The following is a 21,912-nucleotide window of genomic DNA, read 5'->3' as shown; positions in this document are numbered from 1 at the left end:
CTATTTCTTTTCGTGGCTGCAAATCGAGGTAGAAATGCAACCTTTAGAAGAAGTTAAACTCCCTTCGCAGCGCACGTCTTCAGAAAAAATTCACTGTTGGATGACTGATTTGAAGAAGCAACAGGGAAAGAAAGCAACATTTCTAATTTTCTATGGGAACATATAAGATTCTACTTCAATGACTGACTAACTACATGGAAAATGAAAAAATATCTTTCCACACAAAACCAACAACCAAGAGATACAATGATCTATATTGCTTTTTCCCACGCTGAGGCCCAAAAAGGGGGAAAAGGAACCCCAAAGAAAACATACTAATCAACCCATAAACAGTAAAATTGATGAGATACACTAGGTTGACAGAGTGGGACACTTTTAAGGGCTTGCCAAAGACTTGTGGGTAACAACTTCAGCAAATTTTCATAAGCAGCTCAACTGTTGCTTTACGCACGTTCTTCGGGCAAAATTGGGCATTTCCTTCGGAAACAAGCACTCAAATCACCACGGCGGTCTACTCGTCACTTTCCTTTGGTTCATCCAAAACAAATTCAGCATACAAATCCTTAAGAGCAATCACCACGGTGGTTATCAATGGTCCCATTATCGCTCCCTGCGCAACAAGCCCCAACAACTAGCATTAACCACTTGATGAATTTGAAGCAATTGCTACAACCTAGACAAATGAAAACTCCTTTCACTACAGACTAGTATAACAAACCATTTCAAACACAAGGACACAGAGGTTATTGAAACAGCCAATGCAATCCATTCAGAAGAGATTACACGCCATTCTTCGCTTCCACTACAAAAGATTTAACGCCGTTTTATCAGTAAGTGTAGTCTCTTAATTACCTATTGCAATACCTAAACTTCTAGACGGAGAATTGATAAGGGTTCAACTTCACCCTCAGGGGATGAGGCACATCAGGAGTTAGCATTAGACACCTTAACTAGTTAATGATGGTTTGAATATGGCATTACTTAAAGTATTTGATGAAGAAGAAAGAACTAGCATAGGAAGATGAGGAAGAATAGTATGGAGGATCACGATGAAGAACAAAAGGGAAAGAATTGTAGGCAGTTTACCTCCACTGCAGATGGGAACAATGTCATTCCACCAATGATGCTAAGCCCAGTAAGATACCCGCTATGACCCGGTATATCCTCTAGAATTTCATTCGTGCCATAATCCATAATCACAAGATGAATAATGGACAAGCTGATTGCCAATAGATATCTTCCTTCCAATACCAATTGCAAAGCCGCTGGAATAGTTGAAAGCCAAGGCGGAAAGATTGGGACCAAAGGGCTTATTAACGCAATCACAGTTGACATGTACAAGAAGTGTATCGAGTACAATCGAAACAAAAGCCAAGTGAGACATCCCTGGAAGAAAGCAATCTCAGCAGTTGCCAACAGAACACCGGAAATAGCTTTATCAAGAACTTCAACGCATCGGGTTCTAGCAGATTGAGATATAGGAAGCATGTGCATCACTTGATCGGTTACCCCACCAGATTCGGATGTAATGAGATAATACAAAACCCAGAAGAAAACCATCGACTGAGAAACGAAATTGAAAAGACCCGCTGCTCCAGATACTATGGAGTTACCAATCGAAAACACGACCTTTGCACTGCCTCCTAAGACAGATTTACTGCTAGAAAATACACGTTGTGTCACATCCATTCCTTGCATGGCAAACCCTTTTGCCTTTTCAACCAAATCCTCCCTAGTGATAAGTAATTCCCTAAAGATTACATCCAATTCAGTATAAATTTGGCCCCATTCATGGTTAGTAACCCTATCCCTCAAGCTCAACATTTTCTCAATATATGGGGATGGGGTCATCAAAGCAGTTGAACGCCCGGATGAATTCGCAGACTGAGGTATCACGAATTGCTTGATCTCCGAAACGAATTCTGTCAAGTTATACTGCATTGCTAGACCATCAATCTGCTCAGAAACAGTTTCATAAAACTTTGTAGTGTACATATCCACCATCCCAGGCACATCATTCTCATCCATCCACTTCTTCACACCAATTTTCTCAGCATAATTGCTCTGTTCAACATGCGATTTCAGCGATATAACTGCATCCTTTCCTTCGACTCCCATTTTATACGAAAAGAAAATCAATCCTGCCAAAAACCCAACAATCATCCCAACCATCAACCCAATAGCCACAATGGTTTTCAGCCTCTTCAAAATCCCTCTAGTGAAGAACGCGCTAAACGCGCTACGATGAAAGCTATGATGACTCCTAAACGATGACACCTTGTTCATCGTCGACGCAACGGAATTCGTCGTGAAAATGAACCCTAACCCGATAATCGAAAAAGACCCAATTGCCCCCATCCGTTCATAAACGGTCACAAACACCCAAAATGAAACAAGCCAACGAATCAACTTGAAAAACCCACTGCGGTGTGGCCTCAAACCACGTGATCTCTTCTTTCTGAGCACAACCCTAAAACACAAATCGCGAATGTCGACAAGGGTACCCACGAAAACCCTAAATATAGCTAAAGGGACAGCCAATACGGTTTCTGTAAGCCCTAGTTTTAAGGGTTCGGTCCAAAACCCAACCAGGGTTTGTTGAATGCCTCTCAAGGGGATTGAACAGAGGACGGCCCATTGTAAAGGGCGGAGGTATTCTTCGAGGATTTTAGAGACGAAGTAGAGGATAAAAATGGCGAAGGCGAGGCCGGCGTGGGCCATGGCTATGTAGAGGGCGAGGCGTACCTGGGAGTTCTCGCTTGAGAGGGGGTGGTTTTGAGGGCCTGGTTTTTTTCCAGAGGCGGGGTTTGGCGGCGGCGCGTGGGGTGAAGGGGGCGGCGCGTGGGGTGAAGGGGGCGGCGCGTTGGGAGAGGGAGTGGGCGGGCGGGTTGAGGCTGATCGGAACATGTCTTGCCATGGGGGAGAGGAGGAGGTTTGTTTTGTGGTGGGGTCTGAATAGGGGACTAAGGCCATTCAGAGAGAGAGAGCTCAAATTGCCCAAGAAGGCAGGAGCAGAATCCAAAAGTGCTGATTCAAAAAAACCTTGACTTGAATCAAAAAAAAAAAAAAGAATCTAAAGGGGTCTGTATGGCGCCAAATCCGAATTGGAGAGAGAGAGAGAGAGAGAGATCTGAAACAGGGGAGTAGCTCAGAGAAGGTTGGGATGGATCATTGGATTTTTGCTCAGAAAAGGACAACCTTAAAGGGTTTCGTTGTTCAGGAATGAGGAGTCACGTGGGTCTCGTCAAGTTTTGACCTGAATGATTGAATTTGCGGCGCTGGGGAACATGTGCGAGAGCGAGATGGCCTCCATATCTCAAGTCAAGTTGCAAAAACAGTTCTCTCTATGAACAAATTTTTTTTACACTTTCCACCCTCTTTTTACACCTCACTTTCTTCTACAACGCCTTTATTTACATTTTACACACCTTCTCTTTCTATTTTACTCTTCACAGGTGTCAAATATTTGGAACTTCCCAAATTTCAACCTTTCGGGTTCTCTTCATGCTACATGCCATGCCTACCAGTGCTACCACCTCAGTTCTACGGTTCTACCCTCCTTTCCAGTCTTTTCTTATCTTCATTTTTCTAAGAAATTGCATTTTATTCTTGATTTCCTAACCACTCACGGATAAGGAGTGTGACATTCATGAATTGTGGTGGGGAAAAAAGGATGCAATTTTACGTGAATAATTAAGGGTTCGAAGGATGAAATGTAAGAGGAATGGGGAGATCGTGTGCGCGGCGAAGGAACTGAGAAAGAAAAATGTAAGCAATTGTAGGAAAAAATGACAGTAAAGAAATAAGAAAAAGGAGTGGCAAACTCAACAAGCAAAGATGCGAAGCCCGTGACAACTGGTTTCAGAGCGATGTTGTGCTTGGAGCTTGTCTTCTTGACATGCTTACTTTTCTTTGTTCAATTAGGCCTGTTTGTTGGACTTACACTTACTAAAAATACAAGACAGCTAATAAGAAGGGTCAGAAAATCCCCCGCTCTTGGGGGATGCCCTCAGCGTCGTGTATGTGCGACTCGTTTGAGGGGTTGGTAGCACGAAAAAACCAAAAAGGAGAATGAATGGCAGTGCTGGAAGATGAAGGGTGGAATGTATGAATAGATTTTGCCTAGGAGGTTCATTAACTAATTTGTTGTTTCCTCAAGGATGTGGAGAGGGAAATGGGGTGCGTTGTTTCAAATCAAAAGCTCCCCCGGTAAACAAGGAAATACTACGTTGCGCTTTTTTTCATGCCGGCAGCGACCACGTGCCGGTCAGAACTCAAGAAGCTGTTTCCTCGTATTGGGACCCACAATTTGGACGGTTGCTAACAGGTGGGTCGAAATAGAATGTTAGTTTATTCTCGTAGTGAGGATCTAGAAAAGGTTAATTCTCATGGTTGTGCAATTCACTTCGCTGGGGCAGGTTTTATGCAACCGGCCTGCGAGGGAAACTTCGGGTTGGTGTTATACAACAGCTCTTGATTGTTGGTTATTGAAATAAAATTTAAACCGTCGAATACATAATTCGATGGTTTAAAAGTGTGCAACACGAAGCTGTGCACACCGCTGCACAATATCATCCTCACTTCCTGCAAGACTATCTCCAATTCTTATTTATTTTATTACTCATATTTAAAATTTGAGTAAAAAATCTAAAAATTCATCTCCAATGTCATATTTATTTGCTTATCTATTTTGAGTTCGACCTATTTCCACATTCAAATTTGGGCAGATTCAAATCCATATCTATTTTTTTTCAAACCCTTTTTTTCACTTTCATCAATTATAAGTGTGCCACTGTAGGGGTTTTTTTTTATAGGGATGCAAAAATAACCAATGTGGAGGTAAAAAATTTTAAGTTTGATTATGAACTAAATGGATAATCAAATGCTAACGTGACACATTTTGGTTATTGAATTTGATTATTCCCATTGCGGATGCTCTTAGCATTGGAGATACTTTACCCCCATCAAGCTTCAAACCCAAATCTCTATCCAAATTTAGGTGAAAAAATGGATAAGAATTGAAGATGCTCTAGTTAAACAATAAGACTAGGGCAAATTTCACTAATCTCCCCTGAGATTTCTTATAAAAGCAGGGACCTACCCTGGGTTCAAGATAGTCACCAAAGTATTATCCTAATATATATGTCTCTCTCACTTCTAAGTTCCAAAATAGCATCGTTGACGCCTTAATTGTTTGGTTTCATAAGTTATTGAGATAAGTGCAAAAAGCAATTTTCTTTGATCCCGTTTTGTATTGTTAAGTGAAAACATTTGGTTGTCCATTGATGTGGACTATTTCAATAAAGTTTCAAGTCCTTTTCGAAACTTTTCCTCAACAGATCTTCACCATCTAATACTCTTCTCTTAAAAAGTACTCCTCCTCAATATCCAAACAGCATTATTCCTATACTATTCCTGAGAGTACTTGAGTAAGTCTATGATGACGGCCACTGCACGACTCTCCCGCAATCTCTTTTCCCTTCTCATTGATTTATCCGATAAAGCCAACGAAACATCGTAAGTTAGGCCTCTAAGAGCATCCGCACCAAACTTTTTAAATTTTAGATTAATTTACATTTTAAAAAATTACTTTATTACTTTAGCTATTTATTTTTAAAATATCTACTGTATTAGACTATTTACTTTCGTTCTCTTCTCCATTAAAATATTCAAACTCACCCAAACAAACACACGGAATTCCAAGGACGGATCGTGTTCGCCGGCTGTGACGGAATTCCTCAGCTACGGAGGAATTATTGTTTATATAAAAAATAAGGATAAAAAATTAAGTGCTCTAATTTTCAATTTGTTTAAATCAGTGTGAAGATCTTATTTTTTTGATCATTTTATCCTAAAGAGTTATAATTAATTTTTGTCTTTAAAGCTCTCATAATCAAATTTTTGTTCTACAGGATTACAATAACAGATTAATGAAAGAAAAAAAAACGTAAGGAGACCACAAATAAAATAATAAAATATTAAGTAGCTTGTCAATAGTTCCTCTATTCTTTATAACAAGGAACTGTAGCAAAACTAAAATTCTGTAAAGCAGTGAGGTGGCTCACGAGACTGGTGCAGCAAAGTTTTGAGTAATTTGCTTGCTACTATAGCTGTGGAAGAAGAATAGCGAAGGAGATGTCAGATGTGGATGCCCTAAGTCACTCTGGACTGTGCTTCATTTTCAAGATACTGTTACTTTAGATATAAGAACAATAATGCTACATACATAAAAATACGGATAAAAAGAAAATACACAAAAATTTATCATAACCAGCCACAACTGCGTGCATTATTGTTAGACAACCGGATACTTGGCCAGCTTGAGCGCACACCGACTAATTTCAAGGCCATAAAATTAATGACCAGACAATTCCTTTAGTGGTCTGAAATTTAGAAATGTTTGATCTTGTGGGATTCGAACATGTGACCAAAGAAAGACACTTGCTATTAGTTTTGTTAGTTTAAAGGGTTTTTTTTTCATTTCTTATTTGGTTCTCCCTGTATAGAGAATCAAACATGATTTTTAATTTTGCAGAATGGAATTCATCGAAGCATGGTTGGTGAGGTGCAATTTTTCATTTTGAAAATTTGAAGAATGTGAGTCTGAAGTTTTGAAGTTTTGTTGGAGATGCTCTAATGCATGTGCGTGTGAGCGGAAGCGCTGACTTGAGAGTGAACAGACGGCCCTATCGAAAGAATTATGTGACTAAGATAAGGTTATGCCACATTGACACATTGTGGTAATATAAAACTTTTGAAGTAAATCTATGCAGAAAAAGACTAAAGATTTTTTTAATTAAACCTAATTTAATTTTCAAATAAATACGGGGGAAAATTTCAAAATAGCACCCGACCTTTCACACAAATTACGCATAGACATCCGACTTTTTAAAATTATCAAAAAAACACCTGACCTATTTAAAAACTCATCAATTTTTCACGTGCCGTTAACTTTCCATCCAAAAACGAACGGAATGGGGATGTCCCAAAATCCCCAAACATCTCCGAACTTCTCATTCATTTGCCTCACATCATCTCAAGCTCTGCGGAAAAAAATGGCACACAAATTTGATCCCCAAAATGTGCAATAACCAGTTTAAAGTACAAACAGTTACAATAATCAAGATAAAGTCTTATAAGCATTACTCTCGTAACAAACCATTGGAACTCCATGGCCCTACAAGTGGGTTTTGGCGGGAGAAATCAGTAGAGTAATGTGTTTTTTCTCCAAAATGTATATTGGTGTCCCTCCAAATGGCCAGGTTTAGGCTATTTTAGCATTTCCATTTATTTTTGATGGAAAGTTAACGGCGGGTGAAAAATTAATGAGTTTTTAAATAGGTCAGGTGTTTTTTTGATAATATTAAAAGGTCAACTACCTATACGTGATTTGTGTAAAATGTCAGGTGCTATTTTAAAATTATCCCTAAATAAGGGTTTATAGATATTTCATAAGATCGTCCTCACTGCCATTTCAACGGGACAATGTCGTATTCAAGGAATGCTTCTTGTTCATTCGGGGAACTCAAAATTTCTGCGCATAATTCCCAATAAATTTTTTCTATCTCTCTTCACTCATTACTCATAAAAACCTCTTTCAAAATCCAAACCGAACATGATCTTAGACTTCGTTTGACATGTCTCAAAAAAGTTACTCCATAGCTTTTTAGTTTTTATTTATTTTAAAATTTTGCTTAAAAGCTTTTTTAGATCTCTCTTTGGGTTTTTTTTTTTTTTAATATGTGACGGGAAAAGCTAAAAAGATTCGCTCCTTTTTTAAATTGTTTTAGACCATTTTCTCATCTACACTTTTAGGAAGAGCAATACTACGAACACAGTTGTAGATCACAATTTCTAACACAATTGCATCCGGACCTGTTCGATGCACATAGGTCCACATGCATCAATCAGCTCCGGACACAATTGTGTCCAAAGTTGAATGCCAAAAAATGCAAATTGTGTTGGTCTCTTCGGTACAAAAGAAAAAGAACAATTCATCTAGCAGACAACCAAACAAAGGGAAGAAATTTTTGGGTGCCAAGCATGTACCCCATGGCAGTACCCCAGCACTCATCCCAGCTGTTCAAAGGTATTTTGGGCGGCCCAGATCCGACCACTCTCTCTCCCCTCCCCGACCACTCTCTCCCCTCTTTCTCTCCCTCTAAAATTCGGACTGTCCAAACCACTTTTGAACGGCTGGAATTGCTGACGGGGTACAGTGTATGTGGTATCCGCCCCGCACCAAAAATTTCTTAAGCCTCAGACTTGTAACAAACTGGGAAAATCTGGCACCACGTGTCATCTCACGATTGCGTTAAACTGATAGAAAGCATTCCTTGAGTTGCAAGATGATCATCCGATGCTTAGTTTTATTCATTTCATTTCAAACTCTATTGGTAACAGAACTCTTCCCCACCAAACTGTTGTAACATTGTACCAACATCTACCCTCCTTCCGTGTCCCCCTTCTCTTTCCCAAATGTCACCATTATTTTCTTTTCCTGAAAATAATCCCTAGCAATTTCTTATGGAATGTGGGTATTTTAGATTGATATCTTCTTGAAAGAATTAGAGGGTGGAAATGGGATTGCTCAGTTTTCTGAGGGGAAAAGATGTCAGGAGATTCATCAAACGAAAAGATAGTGATGCAGGCGACGCAGGTTTCCTCTCTCTCTCTCTCTCTCTCTCTCTCTCTCTCTCTCTCTCTCTCTGGATCATATACCTATTTGTGTATATACATGTGTACATTCATCTCCAGCTTTATACATTTGTATGCATGCAAATGAATGCCTTGGGCAATTCTGCATTTGGTGTTCCTGATATATTGTTGTTCATGGGTCTGCTATACTCTGCCCGATTGAGATGTTTTTGGCAATTTCGTCGGCATACCAGGAATTCGAGTTGGATTATCTGAGTTCTGACATTTAATATTTATAAACAGTTCTAGCTCTGTGGGTTATTAACGTAGGTGTTGTCTATATCCATTTGATAATTCGAATATCTGCTCATCTCAATGGGCTTGTATCACTGCAAAAATAAATCAAGCTATTTGAGGTCGACTCGTGTTTGGCTTATTAAAAGCTCATTCAAGATGACAATTATATAACCGAAACCTTGTTAAGTTTTGAAACCAAGCTAGAACAACCGAACACACGGCTCAATAATCCTTCCCTGTATATACAAATCAAGTCGCTCATGATCGGTTGGTTATAAGCATATTTACATATTGGCTAGGCTGTTAAAGTCTAAAGATATCAAACTTGTACTCGGTTTGTTTCCATTAGTTGAGTTGCTTGCCGGTGTGAACAAGTGTTTGTTAGTTCGTAGTTATGCATCTTTTTTCAGTTTTTTGAGGGCCTTGTTGTGCATCTTTAATGCTCAACATCAGTGCCTTTTCTTTCTTTGGGTCAATTTGGTACCTTTTTAGTCAGATTCTATCTTTCTGATTCACATTCATGATCCAATTTTGTGCAGTATCAGTTTTTTTATTTCAGTTTCTTTGCTTCTCATTTGATCGCTCATTGAATTTTATGTCTTCAGAATGCATAGTGAATAGTTCAGTTTGAAGATAGAGATACACAAATCATCTACATCTTGTTCTTCATTGGAAAGTTTGTCAAATTTGATTATTAAGCTCTTCTTGTTTGCATGTCTAATTCAGCGTGGATTTTCACAAGTGATCAATTATTGATATCAGGTAGAGCATTGGAAGAACTCCGAGGTGTTCTGTATAGTGAGCTTCGAACTTCAGAAGGCGCTAAGCGTCAACAACAGCGCCTTTGTGGTCCTGTTGTGGCAATGACCTTCAATTTTCTTGTTGCTGTTGGCATTATTATGGCAAACAAATTAGTCTGTAATCCTTCTTTTCCTCTGTTATCTATGTTGGAATTTGTAATATATTTCTTTAGTCAATGCATTAGACTAGAGGCTTTGCTCTTGTGTTTTACATATGTCTTGGCCGCCAATCATTACTCTTGGCCGCACATAATTACTCTTGGACGCTATTAATTGCTCTTGGCCGCAACTTTTGTAATCACACATTACAAAAGTTGCGGCCAAGAGCAATTAATAGCGGTCAATAGTAATTATAAGCGGCCAAGAGTGATTTTGCGCGGCCAAGAGACATGTAAAACACAAGAGCATCGTGCTAGTAATCACGCTTTCAAAACTTTGTGGCCAATAGTAATTCGTTACGGCCAAGAGTAGTTATTTGTGTCCATGAGTAATTCTTCGCGGCCAAGAGGCACGTAAAACACAAGAGCATCGTGCATAGTAATCATGCTTTCAAAACTTTGCGCATTCCTCTCTTATCGCTGTTGGGTTTTCTGTATGCTTTTGAAGTCAATGCATTAGAATCTGTTGGGTTTCGTGTATGTTTCCGTAGTTGATGCACTAGACTTGAGGCTTTTTACTCTCTTATCTCTGTTGGATTTTGTGCATGTTTTTGTAGTCAATGCATTAGACTTTAGGTATCTCCATTAAAGATTTGGTGAATCAATCTAAAACCAGTTCCATATATTTGTACTTCTGTTTTTTCAGGTTATGGGTAAAGTTGGATTTAACTTCCCAATCTATCTCACATTGATCCACTACTCCTCAGCTTGGGTCCTGCTTGCCATTTTCAAGGCATTCTCATTGCTTCCAGCCTCTCCTCCTTCAAAAACCACACCTTTTTCTTCTCTTTTCTCTTTGGGTGTTGTCATGGCCTTTGCCTCTGGCCTTGCCAATACCAGTCTAAAGCATAACAGGTTCGAATTCCACTATCAAATTGACAGCTTTTGTTTCAGTTTTTTTTTATCTTTTGAGTTCCAATCTGGTCTTGGCTCCAGTTTCCTCACAATTAAGCTCATTTGCAGTGTTGGGTTCTACCAAATGGCAAAAATTGCAGTGACTCCAACCATTGTTCTCGCAGAGTTCGTACTCTTTAGGAAAACCGTTACGTTCAATAAGGTGAGTGTTCAATGACGATTTTATCGTGTTATAAGATCTCATAAGGCTTTTTATGGCATGTAGATCTTTTCCTTCTAGTGTTTATCAATGAAGGAGAATTTTATACAATGCTGTTGCAGATTCTGGCTCTAGCTGTGGTCTCTGTAGGTGTGGCAGTGGCAACGGTGACAGATTTAGAATTCAATCTCTTTGGTGCCTGCGTTGCAGTCGCATGGATAATCCCAAGTTCCATAAACAAAATCCTCTGGTCTAATCTCCAACAACAAGGCAATTGGACAGCTCTTGCGTAAGTAATATATTCACGTCTCTGCATTTCTCAAATAAGTCGGTCCTTTGGGCCACCTGCTGAGTTATCAAAAGCACCAACTACAAAAAGATTAACGAAGAACCATCTTCTCTCTCTCTCTGAGTATAGGTTGATGTGGAAAACTACCCCTGTGACAATCTTTTTCTTAGTAGCTCTAATGCCATGGCTGGACCCCCCGGGGGGATTTTCCTTTGTGTGGAATCTCGGTAACTCGTCTGCTGTTCTAATATCAGCACTTCTTGGTTTTCTCTTGCAATGGTCTGGAGCTTTAGCACTTGGGTAAGTTTCCAACACTAATTCCTACATTAACTTCCAAATTTTCAGCTCACCATTAGATCAAAGTCATAAAACCCGAAAAAAGGTGTTTGTTTTCCTTCTTATCTGATTATTACTAATGAGTTTTGCATGTACTCGTGCAGGGCAACCTCTGCTACTTCTCATGTGGTGTTGGGGCAATTCAAAACTTGTGTCATTCTTCTAGGGGGCTACGTGCTATTCGATTCGGACCCGGGGTTTGTGAGCATTTGTGGTGCTGTCACAGCTCTTTTAGGGATGTCTGTTTACACTTCGCTGAACTTGAAAGAGTCACAAGAGTCTTCTTCTTCCTCTAACCAGACTCCAAAGCAGAATTCATCTGCTTTAAAACCCAAAAGCACTGAGGATACAACAGAGGAAACAAATGTGAAAGATGATTCTAATGCTGTGTGAAATGAGGAGGCTTTTGGCACTTTGTTGGTTCATTCTTCACCTTGCATATGAATGAAAGAGATTCAATCTCATTCGCCATTTGAATCACCTTGAATATGAGAGGGAGATTCACTAGAATTAATTCTTGTTCTACTTCTACCACTGGGTTTTGAGTGGAAGCATGTACAGAAACATTTGTTTCATACCAATATTATTGATAATTTTTGTATCTTAATTACTTACCCAAAAAAAATAAAGTTTTGTATCTTAATTACATTTTGATCAGCAAAAAGTGCTAGTGATCTCAATGCTGAGAATGGTACTCCTACCTTGCAAGAGTGATTATTCATTTTTACTGCAGTTTATATCTACTGAACACAACTAATCAGGTTCAGGTGTACCCCAAGTACTTTGATTACTGAAAGAAAAGGATCAAAGAAAATTATTGCAAGATACTAGGAAGTTTGAATTATTTTTACACGAAAATGCATTTCTTTTTTTGGTCTCCTGGACTGGACAATCTTTTTGGGCCAAAGAAAGTGCCTACGCATGCATGATGTATGCACATATGCACACGTGGTCAGTATTTTTTTGCATGCACACATTTTCAATGCAACGGTTATTTATAACGTCCTCTCACATGTAGTGGTAGAGCTAGGATTTTTACTCCGGGGGGCCGGTTTTGTAGACATATTTTTTGTCGAGACATAAACTTATCATTAGTCCACATCCTATAAGGACCACCTTAACTTCATAAAATGCGTACCTCCCTTTTCTGATCGAATTTCGATGATCCGAACCGCTCAATGTGTTCAGAACGTGATTTTAAGGATACCCGCGAGAAATTAGCAAAAAAAATAACCGGAAAGGGCTTCATCAGAGCAGTTTTTGTTTGTTTTTTTATCGAATGGTTTAAACAAAAATTGATCGGATGAAGCCCTTCCCGGTCATCTTTTTTGCCGATTTCTGAAGGGTATCCTTAAAATCACGTTCTGTACACATTGAGCGGCTCGGATCATCAAAATTTGATCGAAAAATGAGAGAAATAGGGAGGTCATAAAGTTTTTGTTTTCCAATACATTAAAATGATTCTAGCCTAATGTAGGGAAAGTATGTCAATAATTATATTTTTTTTCTTTAGGCTACTTCAACTATCACGGTTTTTTTTTTTTTTTTTTTAATGAAAAAAATTGAAAAACAAGAATGGGAGATAGGAGGACCAGGGTCGAAAGACCGCACGCCCTAACATAGGTCCGCCACTACTCACATGATGTAGGCTCCACACCATTCACGATAGGTGTTACAAATAAATAGGAATAACCGACACCAGATCTGAGTTTTGCTTGTAAAACCACGTAGTGGTCTTAGGCCCCGTTTGATAAACGGATTGAAGGTTAGATTGGGTGATGATATTGTAATACTTTGTTTGGTTTTCAAAATGAGAATAAGTTCTATCCGGATCAACCAGACAAGGGAGCTATCCGGACAGCCCCCGTGTGGGCCCCTTTTGCGCTTTTTTTTGAAAAATCCGAACTATGCATCTTGTAGTGTCCGCAAAATAATTTACCTACACGAAAAATCAACTTGTCCGGACACCGATAGGTATGTCAGAAGTTGAGTTTTTACACAGAAAAATGACGACCGCGAACAATTTAACTTTAAAAACAATTGACAGATCACGGTTGTCCATTTTTGTGTATAAACTCAACTTTTGACATACCTATCGATGTTCGGACAAGCTGATTTTTACATAGATACATTATTTTGCGGGCCCTATAAGATGCACGGTTCGGATTTTTCAAAAAAATGCTCGAAGGGGGCCCACATGGGGGCTGTCCAGACAGCCCCCTTGTCCGGTTGATCCGGAAAGAACTTTTTCTCTTCCAAAATTGGTCCGGATTGGTAGTCTCACGGGATGAACAATTTGGTTCATAAGAGTATTAATTTGGGACTTGTATTCGTAGTCTAATCCCAACACCTTCTCATCACCGATCCTTTTTCATTACCAATTTCTTCTATCAATCAAATCCCATCATCTAATCTCATTTCAAACAAATATGGAAACTGATTTTCGCGCTCCAAGATTTACTACAGGCGCTTCACCTTTTTGTTTTTACACTGTGATGTTGCCAGCAACAACATCACAGTATAAGAACAAAAAGGTAGAGCGCCTGCAGTAAATCTTAGAGCGTGAATATCAATTCCCACAAATATACTCATTATCAATCCCTTGTCGTTTCCCTTACCGGTCCAAAACCCAATCTCATCTATGTACAAACCCCATCCATATATCTCTGTTTTCAAAGGCCTTAATAAAAACGTATTACTACCAAGAAGCGCGATTTCTTTCCACACCTTTGCCCTTTATCAATCACAAACCGATGTACACCTTTCCTCATCAATCACAAACCCTATATTGTTGTTCGAATTTCAGGAAGATCGACGCTCCCTGAGGCCGCCGCCGCCTCCGCCTCTGGTAGTTTGTTCTGCCGCACGCAGCCTTGTGTGAGGTTCGTTGCTTCCACGAAATCAGGTGCGTCGTCGGAGTAGTTGTTTACGAATTTCTAGGGTTTTCTGTCGTTTCGCTTTAATTGTTGTTTGCGCTTGCGCTGGTATAGAATAGAACTGGTGGTAAAGGGAGGAGGAAGAGGAGGGGAAAAAACATGGGGGATCATGAGGAGTCAGAGCGGTTTGGGATGGAGAACGATTTCGAAGACGGTCAGTGGATCGGTGGGGAGTTCTACTACCGTAAGCGGAAGGACAAGCCTCGCCAGACCAAAGACGACGCCCTTTTTGGCGTCTTCGCTGATGACAGTGATGATTCCGAGGATGATTCTTCATCTGCCAGGAAGCGTAAGAAACATCTCTCAAAGAAGTCTGACCTTACCAAGCCCGTCAATTTCGTCTCTACTGGCACTGTCATGCCTAACCAAGAGATCGATCGCCATTCCAAGGAAGAGGATACAGTGGAAAATCAAAATGGCCTTGGAACTTCTTCCGGCGGCCTAGGGTTTCATTCGGGCTCCTCTTCTTCTTTAAAGAAGAGCGAAACAGACGACAATGCTGACATTCATTTTGATGACAGCGACAAAGACTTCCTGCCCACTGCTTTTGGCAGGAGGATCAAGGAAGGCGCGCAGCAGCGGCGCGAGAGGGAAAGAGAGAAGTCAAAATTAGCCAACTCCTCACAATCTGTGAGGCGGGAAACGGATTCTGGAGATGTAGGTGCGTTTGAAAAGCACACGAAAGGCATTGGGATGAAGTTGCTTGAGAAGATGGGATACAAAGGAGGTGGGCTTGGGAAAAACGAGCAGGGGATTGTCGCTCCCATCGAGGCGAAGCTGCGGCCCAAATCAATGGGAATGGGTTACGATAATTTTAAAGAGTCAAGTTTGCCGGCGTTGCAATTACCAGAGAAGGAGAAATCTTTGCTTGGAGTATCTCAGCCTGCAAGTCGTACCTATGAGAAGCTGTGGTCGAAGCAAGCTCAGCCAAAGAAGCATAAGAAGAAGGATTACGTTACCGCCGAGGAGTTGTTGGCCAGGAAGCAAGAGCAGGGGCTGGAGGTTGTTCAAAAAGTTTTTGACATGAGAGGGCCACAGGTTCGAGTCTTGACAAACTTGGAGAACTTGAATGCGGAGGAGAAAGCGAGGGAAAACAACATTCCTATGCCGGAGCTGCAGCACAATTTGAGATTGGTTGTTGATTTAGCTGAGCTGGACATACAGAAAATTGATCAGGATTTGAGGAATGAGAGGGAGACGTTGGTCACTTTGCAGAAGGAGAAGGAGAAGCTTCAGTATGAGACAACTCACCAGAAGAAACAGCTGGACAATATGCTGGAAATAGTTAGCTCATTGGACCAAATTGGGGAGGAGAACTTGCTTGGAACTTTGACTCTTGACTCCCTCGCAAAGTCATTTAGGGAAATGCAGAGGCGGTATGCTGATGATTATAAACTCTGTAACTTGTCTTGCATTGCATGCTCATTTGCCCTTCCTCTGTTCATTAGAGTGTTTCAAGGATGGGATCCGCTTCAAAATCCATCACATGGGTTGAATGTGATATCCTTGTGGAAGAATCTGTTGCAAGGAGAGGATGATTGCTTTGATTTTTCTGATGCAGCGTCACCTTATACTCAGTTGTTTATGGAAGTTGTCTTCCCTGCTGTGAGGATATCTGGCACCAACACTTGGCAGGTGAGAGATCCTGAACCAATGCTCCGGTTTTTGGAGTCTTGGGAAAAGCTGCTGCCTTCTTCAGTTCTTCAAACTATATTGGATAACATTGTTATGCCTAAACTATCAGCTGCTGTGGATTCCTGGGACCCACGTCGGGAAACTATTCCAATCCACGCGTGGGTGCATCCATGGCTACCGTTATTGGGACAAAAACTGGAGATCTTCTATCATACTGTACGCAATAGGTTGGAAGGTGTTCTTCATGCTTGGCACCCTAGTGATATGTCTGCATACTATATATTGTCGCCTTGGAAGACTGTGTTTGATCCAGCTAGTTGGGAACAACTAATGGTTCGATTTATTCTGCCGAAATTGTTGGCTGTCATGCATGAGTTCCAAGTGAACCCAGCAAACCAGAAGCTTGACCAGTTCTACTGGATCCAGACTTGGGCTACTTCTATTCCCATTCATCATATGATCCACTTAATGGATGTGTTCTTTGACAAGTGGCAACAAGTTTTGTATCATTGGTTGTGCTCAAACCCAAACTTTGAAGAAGTGACCAAATGGTATTTGGGTTGGAAGGAGCTGCTCCCACCAGAACTTCTGGCGAATGAACATGTTAGGTATCGACTTAACTTGGGTCTTGACATGATGAACCAGGCAGTTGAAGGCACGGAAGTAGTCCAACCTGGTTTGAGGGAAAACATTAGCTATCTCAGAGTGCTTGAGCAAAGAAAGTTTGAGGCTCAGAAGAAAGTAGCAGCACATGCTCGAGCTTCTGGGAGCCTGGATGGTGCAACCCAGATGACCTTGAAAGAAGTTATCGAAGATTATGCACAGCAGAATGGGTTTCTATTTAAGCCTAAACCTGGGAGAATGCAAGATGGTCATCAGATATATGGCTTTGGTAAAATAAGCATTATAATTGACTCTCTAAATCAAAAGGTATTTGCACAAATGGAAGAAAAGTGGTCTTTGGTTTCCCTTGAACAGCTGCTGGAGATGCAAAGCTCTGGTTGAAGTGATGCTGAATTTCTGAATTAGTTTAGTTTTTCTTGATTTGAATAGGAGGCGAGTTTTTTTTTTTTTGTTTGTTTCCTTCTTGGCAGTTTTTTTTAGGTATTTAAAGGGGTAATTATAACTCTAGGATATTTCTATGCATGCAATATGATATTAGATTTTTCGGTATGTCTAATACGTGTGAGGTGGAAGGCAGTTTTGTGATTTGTTTGATTTGTAGACTCTCCTTGCTTCTTCAATGGACAGGTTCATTTTAGTGCTTTAGCAGTCTGATTGTGATCAAATTATTGGATTCTGTGCCATTCTTTTTCTGTGGGGAGTGTATGGGTTAGTTGTTGTTATGACTTGTGACTTTGTGAGTGTTGGTTTGTTGTTTTGTTATTGGTTTCTCTATTGGGCCTCTCACGGTAACTCTAGGATCCTCATTTGGGGATGCAAAATCTTGTAGTTTCTTGATTATCATTCAAAATGCTAGCATATTATAAGGGCTTTTTTCTTAGTTTCGTGGGTAGATATCTAAGTCTTGATTGTCTTATGACATTGCATGCTTGGGTGTTCACTTGTTCATAAATCTCATTTGGTATACGTAAATTTTTCATTGGTTCCATTTGGCCAACTTGATGACTAACAGCATCCTTGTTATCAGCATCTTAATTAATCTTAATTTAGGCATTCTGTATTGTTTATTGGCTGATGTGGAGTTTATTCAGTGAAAGCTGCTATTTGATGAGATATGGTACCTGTAAATTTTTAGGTATTCACAGATTCATACTGCATGTTTGGTACCTGTAAATCTCTAGGTTGTTTCAAATAGACAAATTTGATGATGAATAGCTTACCTTATATCAGTATGATAGTTAATGGTGATTAGGGTGTGCAGGACTGTTCATTGGCTGATGTGATACTGTTATTCTTTGTAAACAACTCCTTTCATTCAACACTTTGGGAAGTATGGGGAGATTACAGATTCGGTGAAAATGAAAGACCGACGTACAGGGAATCAAAGGGGTTTTGGTTTCATCAACTATATGCTGATCCATCAGTTTTTGACAAGGTTATTGTAGATACCCAAGCAGGTAACATTCTTTTGGAAGTTGGCGGTTTGAACTGCATGCCAGTGATGACTGATGATCGATGGCTGGTATAATTCTTATTCTTATGCTATTGATACTCACGTTATGTACATTAAATTGATACTCCATTTTTGTTATAATTTGGTATGCCATTTAGTGGTTTTGTTACCCTATTTTTTGTCAAACTTGCATCCATGGCATGATCTCAACCGTTCGATCAGGGTACGGTATCCCCATTTGCTTGGGGGATACCTTAGGTGTTCGCATGCAGGAATATTGACTCTGGAGTATACATCCAAGTCTCGTTACAGTAATTGCATAGGCAGAGCAAGACATTAGAAGGAAATTATGTTCGAGTATGTTATGAATTTAGTACTCTAAATATTGACTGAAATCTCGTATCAACTTCAAACAAGGATTCTCTAAACATGAACAACTTTGTTTAGATGTGGCTATTAGCCCATCTGGTTGTATCCCTTGACTTCCAACTTTATTTAGTTTGGGGGTTGAGTCTATAGAGACGTCAAACCCCTTTGGTTAACTTACTAATTCTCCACTAATCCCCTCCTGATATATAATACAATATTGGCAAAAAAACATGAACATTTATTAATTAGTAGTTATTGTAAGCAATGAAGTAAATAAATCCACTTGGTTTCAAACTGGGTACAGCCCAAGATCAACATTCCCTTTACACAGAGGGATGGAAAAAATTGCAGAGATATTTGCCTTATTTAACGCGTTGGGGATTATTTAGCTAAAATATTATGTGGTCACACATTTTTTTTGCCAAATACGATAACTAGCCAATTTTATTGTACATTGAAGTCCCATTATTCAAATAATTACAATCCCAATCCAAAAAAAAAACTAACCGACATGTCATAGAAAACATATCGAAAGTATTTGTTTCAAAGAACTATAATCCCAATCGGAAAAATTGTAACCTTTGTTTGGTTGCATTATCATTTTATATGGAAACAAGTTAAAATTATGGGAAAAGAAGAGATTTGAAACCTAAACTAGTGGAAATGCCACAGAGAGTCAACAGGGGCAATTTGAACATTGATTGCTGCCAAAACACAAGAGGAAAAAATAAAGAAAGTTGAAACTTAACCCTATCTGATTTTTGTTAATTGTTTCCATTTACAAGAAACATATTAGTAACATGGATCGTTTAAGTAAAGTATTGTTTGACGAGGCTTAAACTTGGTTCAAACTTTCCATATCAAGAGACGCTTATATGAGAACAAATAATAAAGCAAATTTCCATAAAACCAAAAACCAAAGTTATCAAATGGAAGCACCTGGCTTCCCAAGCAAAATTTCAGTCATGAGCAGAAAGGGAGTACAAGGGCCAGGGGCACCCGAGTAATTTGACGAATCCAAATAAGACTGAGACACCTCTGGGTGGGTTTCACTTACCCCCTCCGGGATGGATAAGCAATCCAAAGCCCACCCTTATCCGGGTTGCTTAGTCGCCAAACAAACGGGGTGTAAAGGCTCTGTTTGGTAGTAAACCCCATACCATGATCTGTGCACAAATATTTGTGGGTAGCAGCTCTAGTTATTAAATAGCTTCAAATAAGCAGAGTAACAAACTGGAACTTTTAAAAAAATAATCAATTAATAAGTTAAATAAGCTGAAAAAGACAAAACAAGTAATTTCATGTACAATTGTTTGTAAACACCATCACTAATTTTTAAAAGTGAACAGTTAAATAAATTAACCGAATACAACAGAAAAAGGAGGTCTAATCTGTTCCGCTAACTAAAATAAATACATATTTTCAAATAAATTATTTTTTGAATTAAAATCGATACATTATGAAAGAATAACCTGTAGTAAAATAAAAAATAAGTAGTTAAAAAATAAAAAACTTAGCGAAACGAGACTAGACCAAATAAACGGTTGTGTTTGGTTGAGAGTTTAGTTTAGTTTAGTTTTGATAGTGGGTGGAGAGAGAAATAGAGTAATGATTGAAGATAGGGGTAATGATTGGAGAGAGACAGAGAGATGTAAAAGTAATAATTGAAAAAATAAGATAATGATTGAAAAAAGAAGTAGAGTAATAATTGAAAAATAAAACTAAAATGGCAAACGAACAAAGCCGTACGAATACTTTGCACCAGGAACGAAATCGATTTTGTGCAGGGGGCAAGCTATTTGAGAACAGGGGGCCGGAAAATGTGGGAACGGGCCGAACAAGCTTTAGCATCATAATTTTGACTTTGACTTGGTACATCTAAAATAAAAGTGGTGGCCGCGACTCCCACTGTCAACATTAGGTCCTTCTCTGCTTTGAACCTAGTGGTTGACCACAATACAATAGCTTCAAGAGTTAGTTCAGTTGATTGATAAGTTTGATCTCTGCACAATTGATCGGTATTTGATTCTTAAGGTCATGCCGTAAAATTTTTTTTTTTTGCAAATTCCCTATTTTCGGTGTGGATGGCCTGTCTCTGACCAGGCTAAGGAAGGGAGTACTTGAGAACTCGAGGTGCACGTAAACTGACCTGAACAACCCTCACCGTGGGAAAAAAAAAATGGCTGACCACAATAGTATTAGGTACTTTATGTTCACTTCTTGGTTGGTGTAAAGTTTTAGACTTAATTCATCAGGAGGGGACCGAATACTCATTTGAATTCTAAAATTTCTTTAGCTACATACATAAGAAAGGGGACAGACAAGGTGTGTCCTACTAATTGAAATAAAAATAAGTATTTATTTTTTTGAATTAAAGTGATACATTATGAAAGAATAATCTATCTTGTAAAACAAAAAATAAGTAATAAAAAATATGAATCGTACCGGGATGGGGCCTTAGAGTATCCGCACAAAACTCAACAAATTCTGAGGTAAATTATCACCTAATCCACTACATACAACAATTTTCCAATAAAACAGCCCGTATCCAAATAAATTTTATCATCTTTATTCAATTGATGGTAGAAAAGTTGATCATTGATGGTGGAGGTGGATTGAGGCGGTAGTCAATGCAAATAATGATGGGGCATTTTCCAGCGGTGAATAAATTTTGATAAGAATTTGTTGCAATCAAGTTGTTAGGTATTTTCACTAATGATAAAAGAAATTTTCTAAAATCAGCCCAATGGGCTGACGATAGTAGGTGTGTGCATGTGTATTAAAAGATGTAAAAAATACACAGAAATACATGTTTTTCTTGTCTTTTAGTGTGTTTATCGTCAGCCCAGTGGACTGACAATAGCAAGACCGATGATAAAATGTCAAAAACTTGTTGATTTGCGTGTGAATGACATGCTAAAAATGTTTACGTTTTTTTTCCGCAAATTGCTACCGGAAACATTACATAAGATGGATAAGAAATTAAGGAAGACCGAAGGAATTGTTCCTCGTTCTTTGTGGCGAGCCTCGAAGGAGCCTGATGCCGGAAGAAACAACTAGGTATTGAAAAATTACATTAATGTATTCTTATAGTACAAGTAACGAACATAATTTTGGAAGTTCAATACTGATTGAGAAATTCAAGAGAATCTAAACCAATCTTTTAAAAACACAAATACAGGTTATGGGTTGATATTGTCACATTAATGTATTGTACGTATTTTGGATTAACGAGTCGACTTGATTAAAATCAAGCAGTTATTCTTATCTTGAACGAGTTACGTTAGTCCGATTTGTATACTTTTCGTGCTTGTGTCACAAGCA

The 21,912-nt window shown here is 39.2% G+C and overlaps 3 protein-coding genes across 5 annotated transcripts; 2 read left to right on the top strand and 1 right to left on the bottom strand.

Annotated features, from left to right (window-relative positions):
* Positions 1-125: 125 nt before the first annotated feature.
* Positions 126-3,300, bottom strand: LOC131329693 (uncharacterized). Its single transcript, XM_058363004.1, has 2 exons — positions 1,087-3,300; positions 126-610 (listed from the first exon to the last, which is right to left on the bottom strand). Exons 1-2 carry the CDS (start codon positions 2,971-2,973, stop codon positions 512-514), a joined length of 1,986 nt encoding a protein of 661 aa, XP_058218987.1. The 5' UTR covers positions 2,974-3,300; the 3' UTR covers positions 126-511.
* A 5,043-nt stretch (positions 3,301-8,343) lies between these two features.
* On the top strand, positions 8,344-12,215 carry LOC131329729 (nucleotide-sugar uncharacterized transporter 2). Of its 3 annotated transcripts, XM_058363079.1 has the most exons (7): positions 8,346-8,659; positions 9,697-9,848; positions 10,539-10,747; positions 10,856-10,949; positions 11,069-11,235; positions 11,365-11,535; positions 11,676-12,215. In XM_058363079.1, the coding sequence occupies exons 1-7, from the start codon at positions 8,581-8,583 to the stop codon at positions 11,962-11,964; spliced, it is 1,161 nt and encodes a 386-aa protein (XP_058219062.1). In that variant the 5' UTR covers positions 8,346-8,580; the 3' UTR covers positions 11,965-12,215. The 3 variants fall into 3 exon arrangements, with proteins under 3 accessions (XP_058219063.1, XP_058219062.1, XP_058219064.1); XM_058363080.1 differs by lacking the exon at positions 9,697-9,848 and having other exon boundaries at positions 8,344-8,659; XM_058363081.1 differs by lacking the exon at positions 8,346-8,659 and having other exon boundaries at positions 9,714-9,852.
* A 2,084-nt stretch (positions 12,216-14,299) lies between these two features.
* Positions 14,300-17,417, top strand: LOC131329677 (septin and tuftelin-interacting protein 1 homolog 1). The gene is made up of 2 exons (XM_058362976.1): positions 14,300-14,476; positions 14,562-17,417. The coding sequence occupies exon 2, from the start codon at positions 14,607-14,609 to the stop codon at positions 17,145-17,147; it is 2,541 nt and encodes an 846-aa protein (XP_058218959.1). The 5' UTR covers positions 14,300-14,476; positions 14,562-14,606; the 3' UTR covers positions 17,148-17,417.
* The last annotated feature ends 4,495 nt before the right edge of the window (positions 17,418-21,912 follow it).

This window comes from Rhododendron vialii, chromosome 6a (assembly GCF_030253575.1).
Source record: "Rhododendron vialii isolate Sample 1 chromosome 6a, ASM3025357v1".
Classification (NCBI taxonomy): domain Eukaryota; kingdom Viridiplantae; phylum Streptophyta; class Magnoliopsida; order Ericales; family Ericaceae; genus Rhododendron; species Rhododendron vialii.
Note: the sequence above shows the minus strand (reverse complement) of the source record. Positions and strands in the feature narration are given on the sequence as shown.

Bases quoted from the DNA above. Each gene is read 5' to 3' on its own strand.
- LOC131329677 (XM_058362976.1), top strand. From the start codon at position 14,607: ATGGGGGATCATGAGGAGTCAGAGCGGTTTGGGATGGAGAACGATTTC.
- LOC131329729 (XM_058363079.1), top strand. From the start codon at position 8,581: ATGGGATTGCTCAGTTTTCTGAGGGGAAAAGATGTCAGGAGATTCATC. The intron at 8,660-9,696 runs GTTTCCTCTCTC...TATTGATATCAG, and splicing joins TAGTGATGCAGGCGACGCAG to GTAGAGCATTGGAAGAACTC. The intron at 10,748-10,855 runs GTTCGAATTCCA...GCTCATTTGCAG, and splicing joins ACCAGTCTAAAGCATAACAG to TGTTGGGTTCTACCAAATGG.
- LOC131329693 (XM_058363004.1), bottom strand. From the start codon at position 2,973: ATGGCCTTAGTCCCCTATTCAGACCCCACCACAAAACAAACCTCCTCC. The intron at 611-1,086 runs GTAAACTGCCTA...CTTGTTGCGCAG, and splicing joins TGTTCCCATCTGCAGTGGAG to GGAGCGATAATGGGACCATT.